The sequence below is a fragment of the Manis pentadactyla genome, chromosome 16 (genome assembly GCF_030020395.1).
Source record: "Manis pentadactyla isolate mManPen7 chromosome 16, mManPen7.hap1, whole genome shotgun sequence".
NCBI lineage: Eukaryota > Metazoa > Chordata > Mammalia > Pholidota > Manidae > Manis > Manis pentadactyla.
In genome coordinates this window covers 33,303,278-33,321,298 of record NC_080034.1, presented here as the reverse complement: position 1 = coordinate 33,321,298, position 18,021 = coordinate 33,303,278, and the positions used below count along the sequence as shown (strand labels likewise).

At 36.8% G+C, this 18,021-nt stretch overlaps 1 protein-coding gene across 2 annotated transcripts in view; it reads right to left on the bottom strand.

The window, feature by feature from the left end:
- Window positions 1–18,021, bottom strand: part of KIF6 (kinesin family member 6) — a 349,101-nt gene that overhangs the window by 224,840 nt on the left and 106,240 nt on the right. For both annotated transcript variants that reach the window (XM_036907154.2, XM_036907155.2), the window contains exon 7: window positions 5,844–6,050. In XM_036907154.2, the coding sequence (XP_036763049.2) occupies window positions 5,844–6,050 (207 nt within the window). The remainder of the gene's footprint in view (window positions 1–5,843; window positions 6,051–18,021) is intronic.

Below are 18,021 nucleotides of genomic sequence, written 5' to 3'. Positions count from 1 at the left end.
AGTGCCCACCACCGGGTATGTGGGGCAGAAACTAAGTTGTCTCACTCAGCTCTCAAGACAATTCCCATTCTAATTTCACTTTCTATGAAACTACACTTCCTAATCTCTTTTACAACTCCCATTTTGCATGAGACCTAGCTTCTTGATCAAGTATACCCCCGTGTGTGGGCCTGGGAGGTGAGTCATGAGAGGTGGTAGCCATAAGGGGGAAGATCAGATCTGCAGGGCAGTGTGGTGGTAAAGGCATCTGGTTCTTTTGAGGCAACTGCAGGGAAGCTTCTGGAATCCAGGATTTAAAGTTCTAGGTGCCAAATGGGGATAACAGTAGTGTGTTGTAGAGCAGCTCAGTGGTGTGGTTGGCTGTATATCCTGGTTGCACTACACTCAGCTGGGTAGTATCCAAGCCCTATTTTCTAACTTTTCTTGAAATTCTGTATGTTTAATTAACCCTGTGCTGTGTAAAATTAAGAGCGGGCTTTCCTGTCTGCAACTAAGAAATCTGACTAATACAACATGTGTATATGATATATGATACACACATTTTTGTTAAATGAATGAGTAGATTAATTAGCTTCACCTAGGAAGGCAGTGTGAGGGTGGTTAGCATGGAGTGAGATTTGGGAGAACTGAGTTGCAGTGTAATTGGAAAGGAAGTGACAAGGTGAGAGCACGGGATGCTAAGCAGAGATCCAGACCCAAAGAGCCAGGGGAACAAAGGAAACATCTGGAACAGGCGAGGCAGGCACAAATACCCAATGTCAGACCAAACGTGTGAGCCTGACAGATGTCACCTTATTGTCATGCTCTAGGAAACAACATTAATATATTTTCTATTCAACAGCTTGATTGACAATTTAGATGACGTCAAGGAGAATATGCTGATTGCATTTCCTGATGATATTGAATTAAATGGTGTGTCAGTTAACTTGTTTTGGGGGCAACAACAGAAAATGTAACACAAACTGGCCTTAAAAAAAATTGTAAGAGATAAGGGAAAGTTATTGGTTCATGTAACTATAATCAGAAAGGCTTTATATTAGAAATTACCTAAAAGGTCAGTGCTACCACCAAGGACTTAATTTTTGCCCAAATCTCTGCTCTATCTTCCATATGGTAGAAGTCTATCTCTCCTTGTGGCCACAGGCCAGAGAATGGCTGCAAAATACCCTGATAGTACATACTTCCTTATTCATAACTGATGTGAGAAACTTCTGTAATCATTGAACATGAGTACTGAGCTTTGCTAGGGACAAGCTTGGGTCATGGGCCTGTCTCTGAACTGATCACTGTAACCAGGAGACAGACAGGCTCCAATTGGCTTAGACAAGTCATGGTCTGCTCCTGGAGTGGGGATGGGCTCCTAGCTGTTGTGGAGACAATCCCAGTGTCCTTTTCAAAAGTGGCTCTAAAATTGTTAAAGAGAAACATTAAAGTTCAAAATGGAATTATGGATCAGACAATATGGTCTTCAAAATTTGGGAAAATGAAGGCAGTGTACGGTAAGAGAAAGAATCCAGGACTTAAAGAGTCGGAATGCAGCTGCCCCACATGTGGGATCTTAGACAAATCTCTAGATTCTGTGCCTATCTCACAGAAATGTTTTAAACATCAATAGAGATCATTTCTGGGATTGTTCTTAGTAAAACAAAAAAATTCTTGGTAAAAATAAACAGTATTTGGAAGGGTCTTCAGGTTATGTTTTTTATGATCCCTTTGGAGACCAATAGCTGTGTGAACCCAGTTCTAGGAGTTCTAGGGCATTTCTCTAGAGGAGGGCCCTGAGCAGATACCTTCTCAGCTCTAAAGGAGTTAGGAATACCATAACAAGCCTCAAGGCAGATCCCCTGAGGCAGACCCAGGCCTTCAGACTGACCCGGAAATGGCCAGGATTTGGGGGAGAGGCACAGGTAGGCTATCCTTTGTGGTACTTCTGGGACTCTCTAAATTGGGCAGGAACCAAAATGATGTGAATGGCATGGGGTAAGGAGGTTGTCATACGACCTGGATTTTTTAAAAATGTTTACTTCCATTTTGGATTTCGTGTCTAAACACAGTAACACATTCCTGAAGGTATTCTTTAAGCAACAAAGGGTGGAACCCCCCATTATACTTAATGTATCTCCAAACACCTATGAAGTATGCCTGTAATCTCTTATTTGGATCACTGTTTTAATGAATTAGAGAAATTTTAAAGAGCTCAGAAGGGCATGGAAAATTATCCTCTGAAAGTGACAAAGATTTGGAGTGATTACAACTAGCATGCGCACTGTTAAGTTTTTCTCCTGAACACAACACATTCAGTGGAAGCCAAGTGGAAACTAAAACTCTGAAAAAGTCCCACTCATGTTGGAAAATGGGCTGATTTCTGCAGAAGTAGAGAGCAAACACTCTATTCCCTTGTGGTGTCTCACTTGCTTTTTTGGGCTGAGAGACCGAGGTCACCCTAGGAGCACTGGGTGAGGATTACGGGTGGAACCAGTAGGCATGTCCCTCCCTTTCCTTCCACGGACTCTTATTTCTAGGGTTGAGAGGTACCCTGTTATTGGGGCTTAAAATGTTTTTGAGGATGCTTTTGAAAAAAGTACTGCATACACAAGGAAAAATCCAACACCAACAATACTGTGGCAAACAAAAACTTATTTACTCACGAACACAGTAATGTGCGTTCAGCTCCGGAAGGCTGAGAGCAGGTGTGAGGTCTCACAAATAGAGCCAGAAAGGCAGTTACAAGTCTGCATGGCATTTCTCTAACTAATGTGGGCTAATTAGTGTGAGAAAGGTCACCAAACTATTTCCTAGTCCATCTCCATCTTACATATTGAAACTGAGACAGAGATGATGTAATCAATTACTGACACTCATATGAGTTTCTCTTACAGCATTTATCTTACTGTACCATAAGTGTTCATTTATATGCTTTGCCCTTTCACTGGAAAACATGACCACACAGACTATTAATCATACATTAATCCCCATTGCTTATCCTAACTCTGCAGCACCCAGTGGACACTCAGTCACTCGTATTTGTTGTAGGAATGAGTGAATGAATAAATGAATGAAGCTAGTTAAACTGAACTGTGTTACACTTCCAGTCTCATTAGCTGCAAGTACTACATGAAGAAAATGTTTTTGTGCATGTCCTTGCATTGTTACTTCAGTAAAAGTATCTGCCCACTCTTTCTATTATTCTCATTCCTATGTACTGTTTCTCTCTCGCTGACCTTTTTTTGTGCAATTCCATAATTTCTCTACTAGCCACCTACTTTCTCTTTAGCAGCAACTCCTAGACTTACTCAACCCCACACATCTCTGTCCACATACTGTACTTTTTCAAATTTGTTTTTCTTTCCTCTCATGCTAATCTTCTCCTTTCTCTTTTTAAATGCTGTAAACCTCCATGAAGATACTTGTATATCAGTTGAACTGTGGGAGAGATGCAGGGGGTGAATATAAACAAGTAAGTTGTATTCAGAGAGCCACAGGTCAGGGCCATGTGAATGTCACTGTGGCCCTGGGTGCATTGATCCCCCTGACATACAGCCAAGGGCTGACAGGCACCCAGCTCCCATTGCCTGACATGCTCTAACCCCAGCTGTGCCTGGCTCACTCCTACTCATTCTTCAGGTCTCTGCTTCATATTAGCCCTGAGAACACTTTCATTAACTCTCCCTCCTCAGTCTAAGTCTGATTCCCCATTACAACCTCTCCTCACCCTTTGGACTTTCTCTGCAATGCTCATACCTGGATTACAGTCTGTTTCCTGACTGCTTATTCAACGGAGGTCTCCCTACAAGGGACCATGAGACCTTTGGGGCCAGAGCTGTTTTCATTCTGGTCAGCACTGTGCCTAGCAGAGTCCTCTGTCATTCCTTATAAATATCTGTCAAGTAAATAACTTAGTTATACAGAAAATCAAATGTCATATAGCTACCAAGACTACTCACATGAGGTTGAGGTTACAAGAATTTTGCAGAGAATAATTGTAGGCAGAGGGACAGTTTTAATGACAAGAGGTAGCTTGCAAAGGTTGTGTAGAATGAAGAAAAAGAAAAGATTAGGGGTAGAACATTTTTCTTGAGTCACAACAGTTGGTGGAAATCCTGATTCAACTAATGAATATAATTTTGTATGAATGTAATGGGAATGGACATTAAGGGAATTAAAACAGTGCTAGCATCTGAAGGAAATAGGTATATTCTCTTTGAAATAAAGCACTTTGAATATAGGCCATTATGTTGCCAAATCAATGTTTTGTAAGTGTCCTATTAAGTAAAAAACTCTTAAATAAAACTAGTATGTAATATTTGAGCAAGAAAGAGCTCAGGAAAGCTGACTCTTGTCAGAAACACTAAAATGGTGTAAATGCCATTCAGGCCTTCATCCCTGGGAGCTGCTTCCTGGGATTCATTCAGTCAGAGCCTGATGCGCGCCCCCTGTTTCACACAGAGCTCCCTTAGATCTCCTCAACCTGATGTTCCAGCCGACGGGACCATTAGGAAGCACTTAACATCAGGACAACATCAGTCTCAAAAGGACTCATTAGGCAATTTAAAAAAGTTTTTTTTTGTATTTCAAATCTTCCAGCTTCCAACATTCATTAAAGTCCTTTCCCTTTGCCAATCTATTCTGTTCTTCTCCACTCCAGTTTTTGATGATGTGTCTCTCTTTTTTGATAATTTGGAAGTGGTTGCCACTCTTAAGATTCATCTATAGCACCTACACTCACAGAGCTGAAAGGAATTTCAGAAATCATCTAATTCATTCCACTCATTTTAGGGATGGAAATTCTTTCTGGAACATTTATTTAGCTAAATTCAGGTGACATTTTTTGCCCTGGAAGTCAAATTCAGGCATGAAAAATGGGGCAGATCTTGGGGTGGACTCTAGTAACTTTGGGGTCAGGTAGAGAGGGGAAGCTAAGCCAAAGAGAAGTATTACAGGGTCCAAATTACCTTTGTGACTAGACGACATCACCAGAAGCTGAAAAGATATTGGTCATCTCTAAATTTTGCTCCCATCACTAATTATTAGCCTGAAAAATATTGGCTACAGGAGGCCATTTATAAGCTGTATTTGCACCTGCTATAAATTTTACGATAAAAACAATAAGGCATAGTGACAAAAGCAATTTGAGACTCAAATTCTCATCTCACCACTAGCTGGTAATCTTGGGAAGGCCACAGGAAGATCTGAATTTTAAAATGCGTAAGATGGTGATACTAGCTGACATCTATAGTGTAGGGCTGACATAAGGTTTAAATGAAATGGTATATGTAAAACGGTAGTAGCTACACCAATGTTCATAGCAACATTATTCACAATAGCCAAAAGATAGAAACAACTCAATGGTCCACTGATAGATGAGTAGATAAACAAAATGTGGTCTGTACATACAATGGAACATGACCTAGCCTTAAAGGGGAATGAAATTTGGATACATGTTACAACATAGATGGACCTTGGAAACATTATGGTAAGTGAAATTAACCAGACAGAAAAGGACAAATATTGTATGAATCCACTTACGTGAGTATCTTGAATAGAAAAATTCAGATAGACAGAAAGTAGAACAGAAGTTACCAGGTGCTGGGGGCACAAGGAAAAAGGAAGTTACTGTTTAATGGATACAGAGTTTCTGTTTGGTATTGTGAAAATGGTCTGAATTAATGGCACTGAATTGTACACTTAAAAATGATTAAAATTGTCAAGTTTATTTTATATATATTTTACCACAATAAAATAAGAAACACAACAAAACAAAAATGTCAGAGGACTGCCTGATGCAACAAAGTATGCAGTTGACAAATGGTAGGTACAGTTACAGCCCATTCTGCCCATTTTACCTGTTCTAAGTAATGGAGTGACAAGTTGATATACTTGGCCTCTGTTAGTAGTAGACCCCCTACTCCGGTCTTTGCAACTCGCTCTGAGCCAGCCAGGTCAACCAAATGAAGTTTGGCATGTCGGACAGTTACAGATCCTGGTTCCTTGCATGACAAGTGAATAGTGAAAATGCAGTGGGAACGAGTTGAAGCTTGGTTTATAGGAGTCTATAAAAAAGAATTACAAAACAAAGATCATATGAATAGTAAGAATTGTTTAAGAATATCAACAAGTTTAAATTTATCTTTCTAATGATAAGACATTTCCCAGAAAGCCAATGCTGTCAAATGCAAGAACACTTGTATCGAGACCCTTAAAGGGAATTATTTTTAATGTATTGTTGAATAACTGGCAACAGAGGTGGAGGGGTTGATTCAGAAAGTAAAGAGAGTTCAAATGAGGTAAAGCATGGGTCTTCTTACCAATATGATAACTTTATTTCATTTACATAACCACAACCCTTACCTTAACCTTGGCTAGCCATATTGAAAATGCTTAATGTGAATGTCATGGGAAAAGAGGTGAGAATGTGCATATTGAGAGAATTCATTACACAATTATAAACACAACCCACAGACAAGGATGCCCAGCATTACTACTACTACCCAACACTGAACCAGAGATCTCAGCCAATGTAGTACACAAGAAAAAATACAAGGTATAGTGACAGGAAAAGAAGGGATTAAAATGTCACTATGTACAGAAAATATGGTGGTGTACATAGGAAATGCAAGAGTATCTACAAACTGTTAAAAACTAAAAAGTCTGGCAAGGTTGCTGGATGCAAGATCAACAAGCCAGATCAAGGAAATTCTAGTAACCTAGCAACAGCTAATCAGGAAATATAATATCATTCATAATGGTAACATCATGAAGTAATACAGCTTTAATCTTATAAAAGATGTGTAGTTTGTAAGGAAAATTATAAAATAATGTTAAAAGATACAAAAAGAAAACCTGAATTAACGGTGTCTTGGATAGTAACATGCCATTTTCATGGATGAAAAAACTCAAAATTAATCACGTATTAATCTCTCTATGTTAATCTATATATTCAATGCAACTGAAATAGAAATGCCATAGGTTTTGTCTGTAGAAAAAAAATAATCAAATATTGCAAAATAACCAAACGATTTTGTGAAAGAGCAAGGAAGGACTTATCCTGCCATGTACCAAGGCATATCAAAATGCCACAGTAATTAAAACAGTGTGGTATTGGTACAGGAACATAACTAGCTCAGTGAAACATGCTGGGCTCATTTAGGAACACTGTAGAGGACAGAGGGGACATCATACCACAGTGGAGAAAGGATGGACTAATTAATAAATGGTGCTGGAATAACTGGCTATCCATTGTGAAAAAAGTAAATTTTGACTGCTTTCCCATACTAGATATACAGATAAATTCCAGAACATTGAAGACTTATGTGTAAAATACACAGTTTTAACACAAATAGAAGAGAATATGGAAACATATTGTAGTTAACCCAAGGTAGTAATAGATATTTTATGATAAGATATGAAACACAAAAATGGATTGATTTAAAATATTTGACCAAATACTGCAACACGGAAGAGCTTCTGTGTGATAAAATCTACCACAAAGTTAAAAGACTGAAATGTATTTGGAATACCTATGGCAGAAAAAAATTAATATTTGAAATAAAGAACTCTCACAAATCAGTAAGAAAAAGACACTCAGAAAAAAATGAGTAAAGGTTATGAACAGGCAACCTGTAAAGAAATATGAAATGGTCAATTAGTATTTGAAAAAAATTCTAAAACTCACAAATAATCAGAGCCATAATGATAAACAATTTCATTCACATTCATCAGACTGGCAGAAATGAAAAAAAAATCTAACAAAACAACTGTTTGTAAGGATGTAAGGAAATGGGAACTTTTATATACTGCTGGTGTATGCACAATACGTATAAATTAAGAACCTTTTTTGAGAGCAATCTGACAGTGTGGTAAGGCTGCAAATGCATATAAATCACAAACCCAGCAATAGGCTGCTAGATGTATTTCCTAGAGAGAAACCTGGAACAGGGACAGGTGTACTGTGAGGGGGCTGGTGGTGGAAGAGAAGGGGGGAGAGAGAGAGAATACACACTGACATGGACATTCACTGCAACATCGGGATAGCAAGAAGTTGGTACAAGATGTACAACCTAAATGAATATCTGTTGTGGAAAAGATTAATAAACTGGGATAATTTAAACTATACAGAAGTTAAAATGAAGCACCTTCTGGATAGATTAATATAGATGGATTCCTAAAATGCTGAGGAAAAAAAGCAAGTTGAAGAATGATAAAAACATATGATAGAGCTTAGATAATTAAAAAAGCAGTATTATCTGAAAATATTCATTCGTGGTGCTATAACTTAGGTCAGTAACGTATAGAAATGTGGACTAGAAGGACACAGCAAATTAATGACAGTAATTGCTTTTGTGAGGGAGCAAAGCAAAAGGCCAAGAAGGGGACTTTGAGTTTACCTGAAGTATCCTATTTCTTTCATTTAAAAGTTATCAGAAGCAAATTCTGATATCTAAAAATATCCAAAATTGAAAATTACCTAAATACATTCCAAAAGAATGTTCATATGAGTAAATGTGTTAACAAAATGGGACTCAATATAAGAATTCCATATGGATGTATCTATATATTCAGAGAGGGTAACATACTTGGATGTTATTTCAACCAGCAATTCTTCCTGTAAATATAAATTCTTGACATATACCATATTGATTTACACTGACTTGCAAAATACGCAGACGTCAAAATACTGTCATACACCACATTTTGGTGATGATGATGTAGCTAGTGAGTTAAATAGGCTGAAAATTTCACCCACGACTTGTTACCATAATTACTATACAGAAACCTAGCCAGTGTGTGATTTTGCATGCTAAAGTGAATCAGCAAATAATTGTGCATATACAACTGCAAATTCAAATTGAGAACCTAAGCTGAGGTGTTTTGGAAGTGACTGTACATTATTTGCAGAACTTAAACACGGGCTTCATTTTACCGTTATACTCACATAACAATAAATCCTATGGTACTGTAACGAAAGTCAAATTGACTATTGACACAAATGAGTAACAGAGCCTATCTCCAACAACTGTCTCCAGCTTCTAAATTGATAGACTGACAACACAGTAAAATGTGGCTATTAACAAACACTGGAAGAGTGTACCCATTTCAAAAGAATGTGAAATTTACATCAAATTGTATTTTTGGAGTCTGCAATTAAAATGCAGTAATATGCTGGAGGAGTGCATGCCTACAATTCTGTAACTTCTCATAAATATTTTCTGCATGAAGTAGTAGTTGGTGTCCTCTCAGCTAAAATTTTTTTAAACCTCAGAAACGTTCTTTATGTATAGCTGTTTATGTGTGATTGAATGTGCGGGTGTCCGCTCTGTGTTTATTTAAGGACGTCTTTATGTCTCATAAGCATGCCCCTACGTTCGTCCTTCCAAAGGTAAAATTGTATTAAACCATTTATGAAACTGCCTAATAACAGATGGCATCAGTTAGGCAGATTCATTCAAATTTAAGAGCACATTTTAAAAAAATGTGCTCTTGGCACTATAGACTGTGCCTTTGGAAAAACGCTAGTGATGGTTAATCAGCAACAGGCAGAGCGTGTTCACATCTCCTATTGGCCCATGTATGCAGCTCTGCCTTAGAGAGTACAGAGACTAGAAGGGAAACAAGCCATGGACCTTGCCCTCAAGAAATTCATAATCTAGTTCAGGAACTAAAGATAAAACATGGGAAGTGAGAGTGAGCAATGAAAAAAGGCACGTGTGGTAGAAAGGGGTCTGTTTTCAGCACTGAGAATCCTGAGCCCCAGCATGCTAACCATTCCCTCACTCCACAAGCTCTTAACCTCCTGCTACTCCCTGGTTTCTAGAACCAAACGCTCCCCTGGTACTTCCTCTCCTCTGCTCTGTCACCTTTTCTTTTGCTGGACTCTCCTCTCAGGTTCCCAAGCCATCACATTCCTTCCCCTCCGGGAATTCTCCTATAGCTCTGATTCTCACTGGACAGGCACCCTAGTGTAGTTAAACATCTTAGAATTTCGTATCAGAACACCTGGTTTCAAGTCCTGGACCCATCACTTCACCAATGTTTAAGTCTTAGGCAAACTTACGTAAAGTAATTTTTTATTAGCAGAACAAGGACTTCTATAAATTAAAATTTATACCTTTAATTCATTATTGGATAAGGATGATGATGTGTGTGTGGCCATTTTTAAGATGGAAAATTAGGACTTTTGGGGCAAGAATTGACAATTTTGTGTTTACATAATACATTGTTTCTTTGTAACATTAATTTTTTTCTTTTAGTTAATCTCATGTTTTCAACCACTTCAAAAATGATTATTATAGTTAATACAACCTTCAATGGTTCAAATGATCTCTTTATATTATATAGAAGGTTTTCTAGGATCCTCTGAATACTTGTTTATCTCTTGTCATAACATAATTTATATTCCATTCTTATGTACTAAAATCTTTTTCTTAGTCACACTATTTTTGAGTGATACATCACAACAGTTTTTCCTAAATAAAACAGATCAGGTGAAGAAAATCTCTTTCGGACTGAACAGAAGTATATGATGTATGTGCCTGGGACGCTCTAAAGCAAACCAAGGAAGAACCAGTCCAGCATCCAGAACCCAGAATTCAGCTTCCTACTGGCTTGATAACACTTTCTAACCAGACAGCATAATCGATCTGTTCTGGTCATTTGCTCAATCAGAATCAAAGGCTGAAAACACCAACCTCCCTGTGTTATCTAGGCTTTCATGTCAAAACTCATCTTTAACTAAGGATCACCTAACCCTCTCCCACACAGATTAAATGATTCCTTATCTAATTCCTCCCACAGTAAATGGGTTGGATTAGGGGGTGCACCATGCACTTGGTGTGCTCTAACACAGCCTGGAAAGGGGAGGCCTCACCATATAGACACCTGCCTTGATCTTTTCTGAGGTTGTTTCAGAGCATACTGACTAGCAGCAAAATATCCCCAGTTGGATAACCCTCTATTGGAATTAATGACCCTAAACTGTTTATTTTCCTTTCTGATTTTTCTCTTTATAAGATACCTGGCATTTAGAAAAGTAGTCAAAATCATTCCCCCTAGTTGCAGAATTTCTAGGTTCAGCATATTGCCAAAGTAGTTTTGTTAAAGAGAACAAGAGACTAGGCACATGAGTTGTGTTTAAATTTAAAAGCAAGCTTTTCAACAGTCTGGAACATATAATGAGAATATTCTAGGAATTATGATTCACCTTTCTGATAAGAATAGTCTATTATGTTGTATTATATGTCCCTCCTAACAAGACTGGGACCAATTTGATAGGTTTTATATTTTCACACCCTCAAAGATCTCTTAATTAATAATTTTAGAAAAACTGAGTATCAGAATTAGTGATGGCTTTTCTTCTGTTGGATGTCAGGATTTATAAGATTGCTTCCCTATAGGTCGTTTCTTCTGGATTTGACAAATCAAAGTCAAACACATTTATGGACAAATTAAAGTATGCTAAAATTGGCACATAGAGCAAACTGAGAAGGAATTTTACCTGTATCTTTAATCAGAGCTATGTTCAACTATCATCCCTGTTTATCATCTTGAACTGGATATCATCGTGTCATCACCAGGATAAAGGTTTGCTCTCTGAACAATGAAAACAATATGTCCCCCAGTGTTTCCCATTTTGTTTTTTACTTGACTGCAAGAAGAATCATAGCTAAATTTGGTCCTCAATAGCAATAAGGAACTCATTCCTGTTGTCCATCTTAAACATTTTTTTATGTTTTAAACTGAGTTACATTTTTTTTCTTTTTTATCTTCCATTTAAAATTCAGTCTGGTTTAGTAACTTCCAAGTTTGACCATGCATATAACTGGAACAATAATATTATGGTGCTAAAAAGTCTAACGATCTTCTCAGGAACTCACAGCAGTTCACTTAAACTGTCTTTAGGGACAGCCTTTTTTATACATCATACTACATACCTCAAGATTATAGGTAAACTGAAAATATACTTTCCTAACCTGGGAATAGACAACTAGGAACAGGTAGTAATAACACACCAGAACTCAGATAGATATTTGTTTAATTTTATACTTATAAAAGAAGTTTATCCTGTCAAGTTGATCGTGACAGCTCTCAATGCAATGTTTGAGTCTGGACATCAAATTCAGTAACAGACATGGATTAGAGGGCAATGTCACTCATAGTACAGATGCTGATGGAAGAACTCTAGAAGCACAGATGCCTACTATTAGGTATATTATTTCATTCCATTTTTCAGGCCAGGAATATTTTCTCCACATTTTGAAGATTCCACAGTTCTGTGACCATGTAGATCTTTTGATGGATGTTAGAATTGAATGGCATTCTATTCTAAGTGGCATACACAACTGCCACACCCAAAACATGATCTAATAACTTGTTGAAGTTTTTTGGTGGCTGATAAGACCCATCTCCTCACTCCTGGCTTGAAATTAATACAAGGAATAGTTACAAAAGTCAGCCTGCCAAAAAATGAAAATATCTATAACCAAGAAATGCTAGAATAGCTTCTGTGCTTAAAAATATAAACTAAATTAATTTCCTGCAGTTTTTCCCATGTGGAACTGGGAATCTGATGTGTAAAGTAAGCCAAATGAATCTACTATCTCAGACTCTTAAAAAAATGACTTTACTCAGGGGCTAATCTTAGGGTCTTTGTCCTCTGATCCATTCCTTCCTTTTTTTTCTGTTTTGCTCGACATCACAAAGACACTGAATCCTAAAAGCAGCAGTTTCCCAAGTTGGCATCCAACTGGGAAGGCAGAAAGAAGAAATATTCTAGCTTTTCCTTTCCCCGTGCCCTCCAGTCTCATGGCAGTGCCTCCTCCTAGTTGAGACCTGCCTATAGATTGTAGGAGCTTCCTGCTGTTGTCCCTTGTTTGACTTCTCAGATTCTTCCATCATCCATGAAATAAAACTATCTGCATTGATTTTCCTCTGCTTTAAATACAGACTGGTTTATTTTCCTGGTTGGATCCTAACTGTCATGCACAGTTAAATACACTACAATTTAATATAATGCTCTCAGTACATAAAACTGATATGTTTCATATTTCTCTCAAAGTTACAGGCAAGACACTGCCCATTTTATCACCCAAAATCCTTTAAACAAGTATACATATATTTTACCCACAATTCAATACCTGTAAGCTTGCTCTCTGAACAATGAAAACTGTATAACTCAAAATGCCAAAATGTTTCCTTTGTTTTTACTTATCTACTCAAAGAATCATAACTAAATTTTGTCCTAATGGCAATAATTAACTCATCCCAGTTGTCTATTATATCTATCTTCTTTTAAATTGAGTTTACTTAAAAAAAAATTTCCCTTTGACATTTTATTGTCCAGATTTATGTGCATTTTAATATGGTAAATTGCTTCAAACCCATTTGAAAAATTGATACAGAAAACACTAACATAAGCATTACTTTCTTACTCAAAAAGTCATGCTATGTTTGAATTTTATGAAGGAATAATGAGTTACTGTATTGAAAATGGTATTGATCAAGATAGTTCAAATTCTACTGTAGTAGCAAAAGAATAAATAGTACCATAATCTCAGAAGCTTAAAATCACAAAGGTTTCTTTCTTGCTCATATTATTTGTCCAGTGGGGTTTAATGGCAGCTCTGCTCCATATTCTTGCCACCAGCAAGCTGGAGAGGTGCTGCCATCTTGTAAAGCCATCATCAAAACATAGAGCTTCAGGGTTTGCATACACAAGGGGAGGAGATTGAGAACTTCATGCTGCTTCTCAAAGTCATCAACACAAACATAATGTCAATGTCACACACATTTCACTGGCTAGCACAAGTCACATGAACTCTTTTAACTTGAAAGGAAGCATGTAACAGAAGGAAAAACTAGAAGTTCTTGGGCACTAGTAATCTCTACCACACTCATTATTTTAAAAATCTTAACAACATGTAAAAGGAGCAAGATGAAACTTAAAATCTCCCCAAAATAACGATGTTGATGTTGGATAAAAATTGTTTGGACACTTCAATATACATATATATATATATATATATATATATATATATAAACAGAACAATTGGAAGTACTCTTTCCACAACAAAAGCATACCACATGAACTACTGTTAATTGAAAATTATTCAATTTTATTTGAATTTAATAGAAGAAAAAGAAAACGGAAGGAATTGGTGAGCTTCAGATAAATAGTTTTTCATGGTAAAAGATGTACATCTTTTTTCTAAAAATATCTCTTTAGAATTAAGAAAAACTAATGGAAAACATTAAGGAAGGTGGGTCATTATGCTTTTTTACTATAAGATTGACATTGAGACAGTTATTTTTCATTTCTTGTTTTGAAATATAAGGAAATCATTCCCTCCCTCTCCTTTCCAATTCCAAATTTTTTAGATCTTTTATTTCACATATTCAACATTTATAATATTCATTTTACACAGTTGTGTATTTTTATGTCTACATTTAAATAAATTCTATGTTTCTCTTACCATTTTGTAATGTTTCTCAATTCCTGAGTTCTTTATTTTTATTTATCTCTTATTTGGTTAGATTTCATTGTCAAGCAATTTTTAAAAGGATCCCTGGGTTCAATTTCTCCCTTACTTCATATATATTTTATAATATTTTGTATACTGCTTTTGGTTTTTTAAGGACAACTTGACAATTTGGCTGGGTATAAAATTATTGGGACATAACTTCCTTGCTTCAGAACTTGTTTCACTGTCTTCTGGCACTGAATGTTGCTATACAAGTCTCAGAACAATCTACTTCATTTTTGCTCATAGTTGACTTGCATTTTCAACTGGATATCCATAAGGCTTTCTTTAGCTTTGAAATTTAGTAACTTCAGTAGATTTTTATCATGTGGTTTGAGCTCTTTCAATATTATCTTGGACATAGTGTCCTTTTCATCAACATATTCAAGTAATTTCAAATTTTGGGAAATTTTTTTCCCTCTCTTTTTCTGTCTGTCCATGGTTTTTATGTTGCTTTTGTTCTTTCCTTTTCTTCAGGACTTCTAATTATGCATAATTGGATTCTCCTTTGTGTCTCTTTCTACATATCACTGTCTCTCATTATTTTTCATATTGTTAGTTATTTTTCAGCACCATTTCTTCCTTTTCTCTTTTTCCTCCTTCCTCCTCCTATTCTTCTTCCTTTTTGCTTCTAATAGCACTTTCATCTTTATAATGGCTTTCTTTTTCTTTTATTTCTTTTCTGAGTTCCTCATTTGCTTGTCATCTTCTTTTGTCTTATTATCTTTTTTTTAAACCCTTCTATATTTTTAAACTATTTTTTAAAACAAAGATTGTATTTGGGTAACATTTAAGATTATGAAGAATACTTCCTCTGCTCCCTGATATAATCAGCATTCAAACATATGTTCCTTAGCCATCCCCAACCCCACTATTCTGCAAACATGGATAGGTATTCAGATGTTTTCTTTCTAATAATTTTATCTTTGAACACATCCATCATTTTCTTAAAGAATAGTTTAGGGAATGGGTGAGGGCATATCCAAATTAAGTTTGTTCCCTATACTTTTGGTCTGTATCTTTTATGTTCTTAGGCTTAAGAGCATATAATTTCCTCAAGTTTTCACAATAAGAGGTCTGGGATGGTCCAACCCCTTAAGTCACAAACTCCCTGAACTGCACTCACCAAAGGCCATCTTTCTTGGCAATGAGCCTAGACCACTGACCACAAAAATAGCCTGTCTTTAAGTTTTCTTCTCTGGGTCCACCTTTTATAGTGTAGAATGATTATCTATACAACAGCAGTCCCCACATGCCTGTGTTCTTAGATCTCATCACTCTAACCAAAAGATCATTGGATTTGCATTTGAGTACTGTGACCCTTTCTTTCAGGGGAAACTGTATCCTGCCTGAGGTTGGAGGATAAATGTGTTGGCTCTCAGCACCCTTCCTCACCATAATTCAAATTTCATAGTATTTGGCAAGTTTTCTCATGGTTTGAGGTTATGGCTATTTCCTTGTTTCACTGAAGATGGCTTTTTTCCCCTCTATTTTTCATATTTTGTTGCGTTGGTGAATTTCAATAACAGGGAATTTTGCTATGTTTAATCAGAAATGAGAATTTAAAGACAGAAGAAATGATGGAACTTTTTACAGCCAAAAGATTGGTTTTCTAATCATGTATATGGAGTGTGTGTGTTTTAACATGCCAATAATGACTGTACCATACCACTTTATTTATTTCAATGAATGTTTTAGATCTCAGAACTCATGGTTCATGCAATACCAGTAATCAGGTTAGATGAAAGCAGAATGCAAACTATGTTGTAACACAGAATCACTATTTAAAAAGGCATTGTATGCTTCTCATATATAGAATATAAGAGAGAGAAATGCCTGGTATATATTAAGTGCTCAAACTTCAAGTTTCCTTCCTTCTAGTAGGATTTACAGCAGATAAGAGAAGAGGTTATAATTGTCAATACATCTTTTGCTAAGGCTCCTAGTGGGCTTTTGGGACCTACTAATAAGACATGTTATTGTAATAAGAGGAGCACCAAAATGTATCTACCTGCTGAGTATTTTGCTATTCCAAGGCCCCCTTGGAATAAACTTGCTAATTATATACAACTAACACATCTTTCCAACAAAATTCTGTGAGGATGTATTAGTGTTCCTCTAATGGTCTAGTGGAATATGATTCTTGAACACTAACTGAAAAATCCAAAGCCTCTTGTTTCCCACACACTACACAAGGAGATTGGCACTTAAGTGTTGTTAACTAAAACAATCACCCAATAAAGCTGCTCCTTCCTTCCTGTCTTATCCTCATGTTATTAGACATGCCCAATAACAGTTGCTTCTGTAATTGGTGGAACCTACTAACTTTACTCACACCCTGTCTCTCATCTGTCTTTTCACTTCTGCAAGGTCACACAATAACTCCAACAGTTTGATAATGTGCAAAGTCTGAGAACTTATAAAACACATCAACACAACTCAGATAAATCTAATATGTTTTTATTTTAAGCAAAGAATTAGATAAAAAGACCTCTTAAAGCTCCTGGGAAAATAATTTATAAATCCCATACACATTGTCAGTAGGCTGATTATTTGGAAAGTAAAATCTTCCAAAAGGTCTGGAGTATCACAAATTAAATTTAAAAATGTCAAATTCATCTGTGATGTACTCTGTACTTACCAAAAGCATAGTGCACCATAAAATCACTTTTGATTCTGGGTCTGAGATTGCCGGTCTTACCTCCCCTGAAATAACCAGGTTTTCCTGTTCCCATCAATTCAACAAAACAATTAATTAAATACCGACCAACTAGGCTCCTCTCTCTGAGGTTGCCCGCACTTTCTAAGTGCATAACTTTAACTTTTTCCAACCTTTCAGGGCACTCCTCTCTCTCTGAGGTCACCTGCAGTTCTTTCTCTCTAAGTTAACTTTAAATAAAACTTCTACTCTGCTTCAAAAAAAAAAAAGACTGACCAACTAGTTGCCAGGTGCTGAGAGAATAAAGTTGAACAGAAGAGTCTTGTCTTTAAATAGTTGATAGCTAAGAACTGTAGGGTTTCTCCATATGCCATTTAATTTTTACTGTAACCCTAGAGGTAGGTATTAGTATGCCCATTTTGTAGGTTTAGAAAGTGCAGTTCAGACTGGTTGAGTGACTTGCCCAAGGATATCCTCATGTTATTAGACATGGAAATGAGACCTGGAAAGGTGGGGCCAGGAGTAGAACAGAAGGTCATCCCCAGAGCTCTTCAGCACTACCTAGCTGGGACGCACAGTGATGGCCAAGAAGCCCCAGAGAGAACATCAACAGTGACTGAAGAAACTCACCTGATGGTACGCTCAGGGAAGAAAGCCGCGCGGGAAGAAAGCAAGCGACCTACCAATGGGACTGCCCCAGTGCTGGCACAGAGGTTACTTTTTTCACCAAAGGTCTCCTTCAAGCAGTTTCACGGCAAGTGTTGTGTGCTAGATACAGCTTATTATTGCTCCTGAATTCATCAAGATCAAGAGCTACACCAGGTACCAATCTTATAAGAAATTATATCC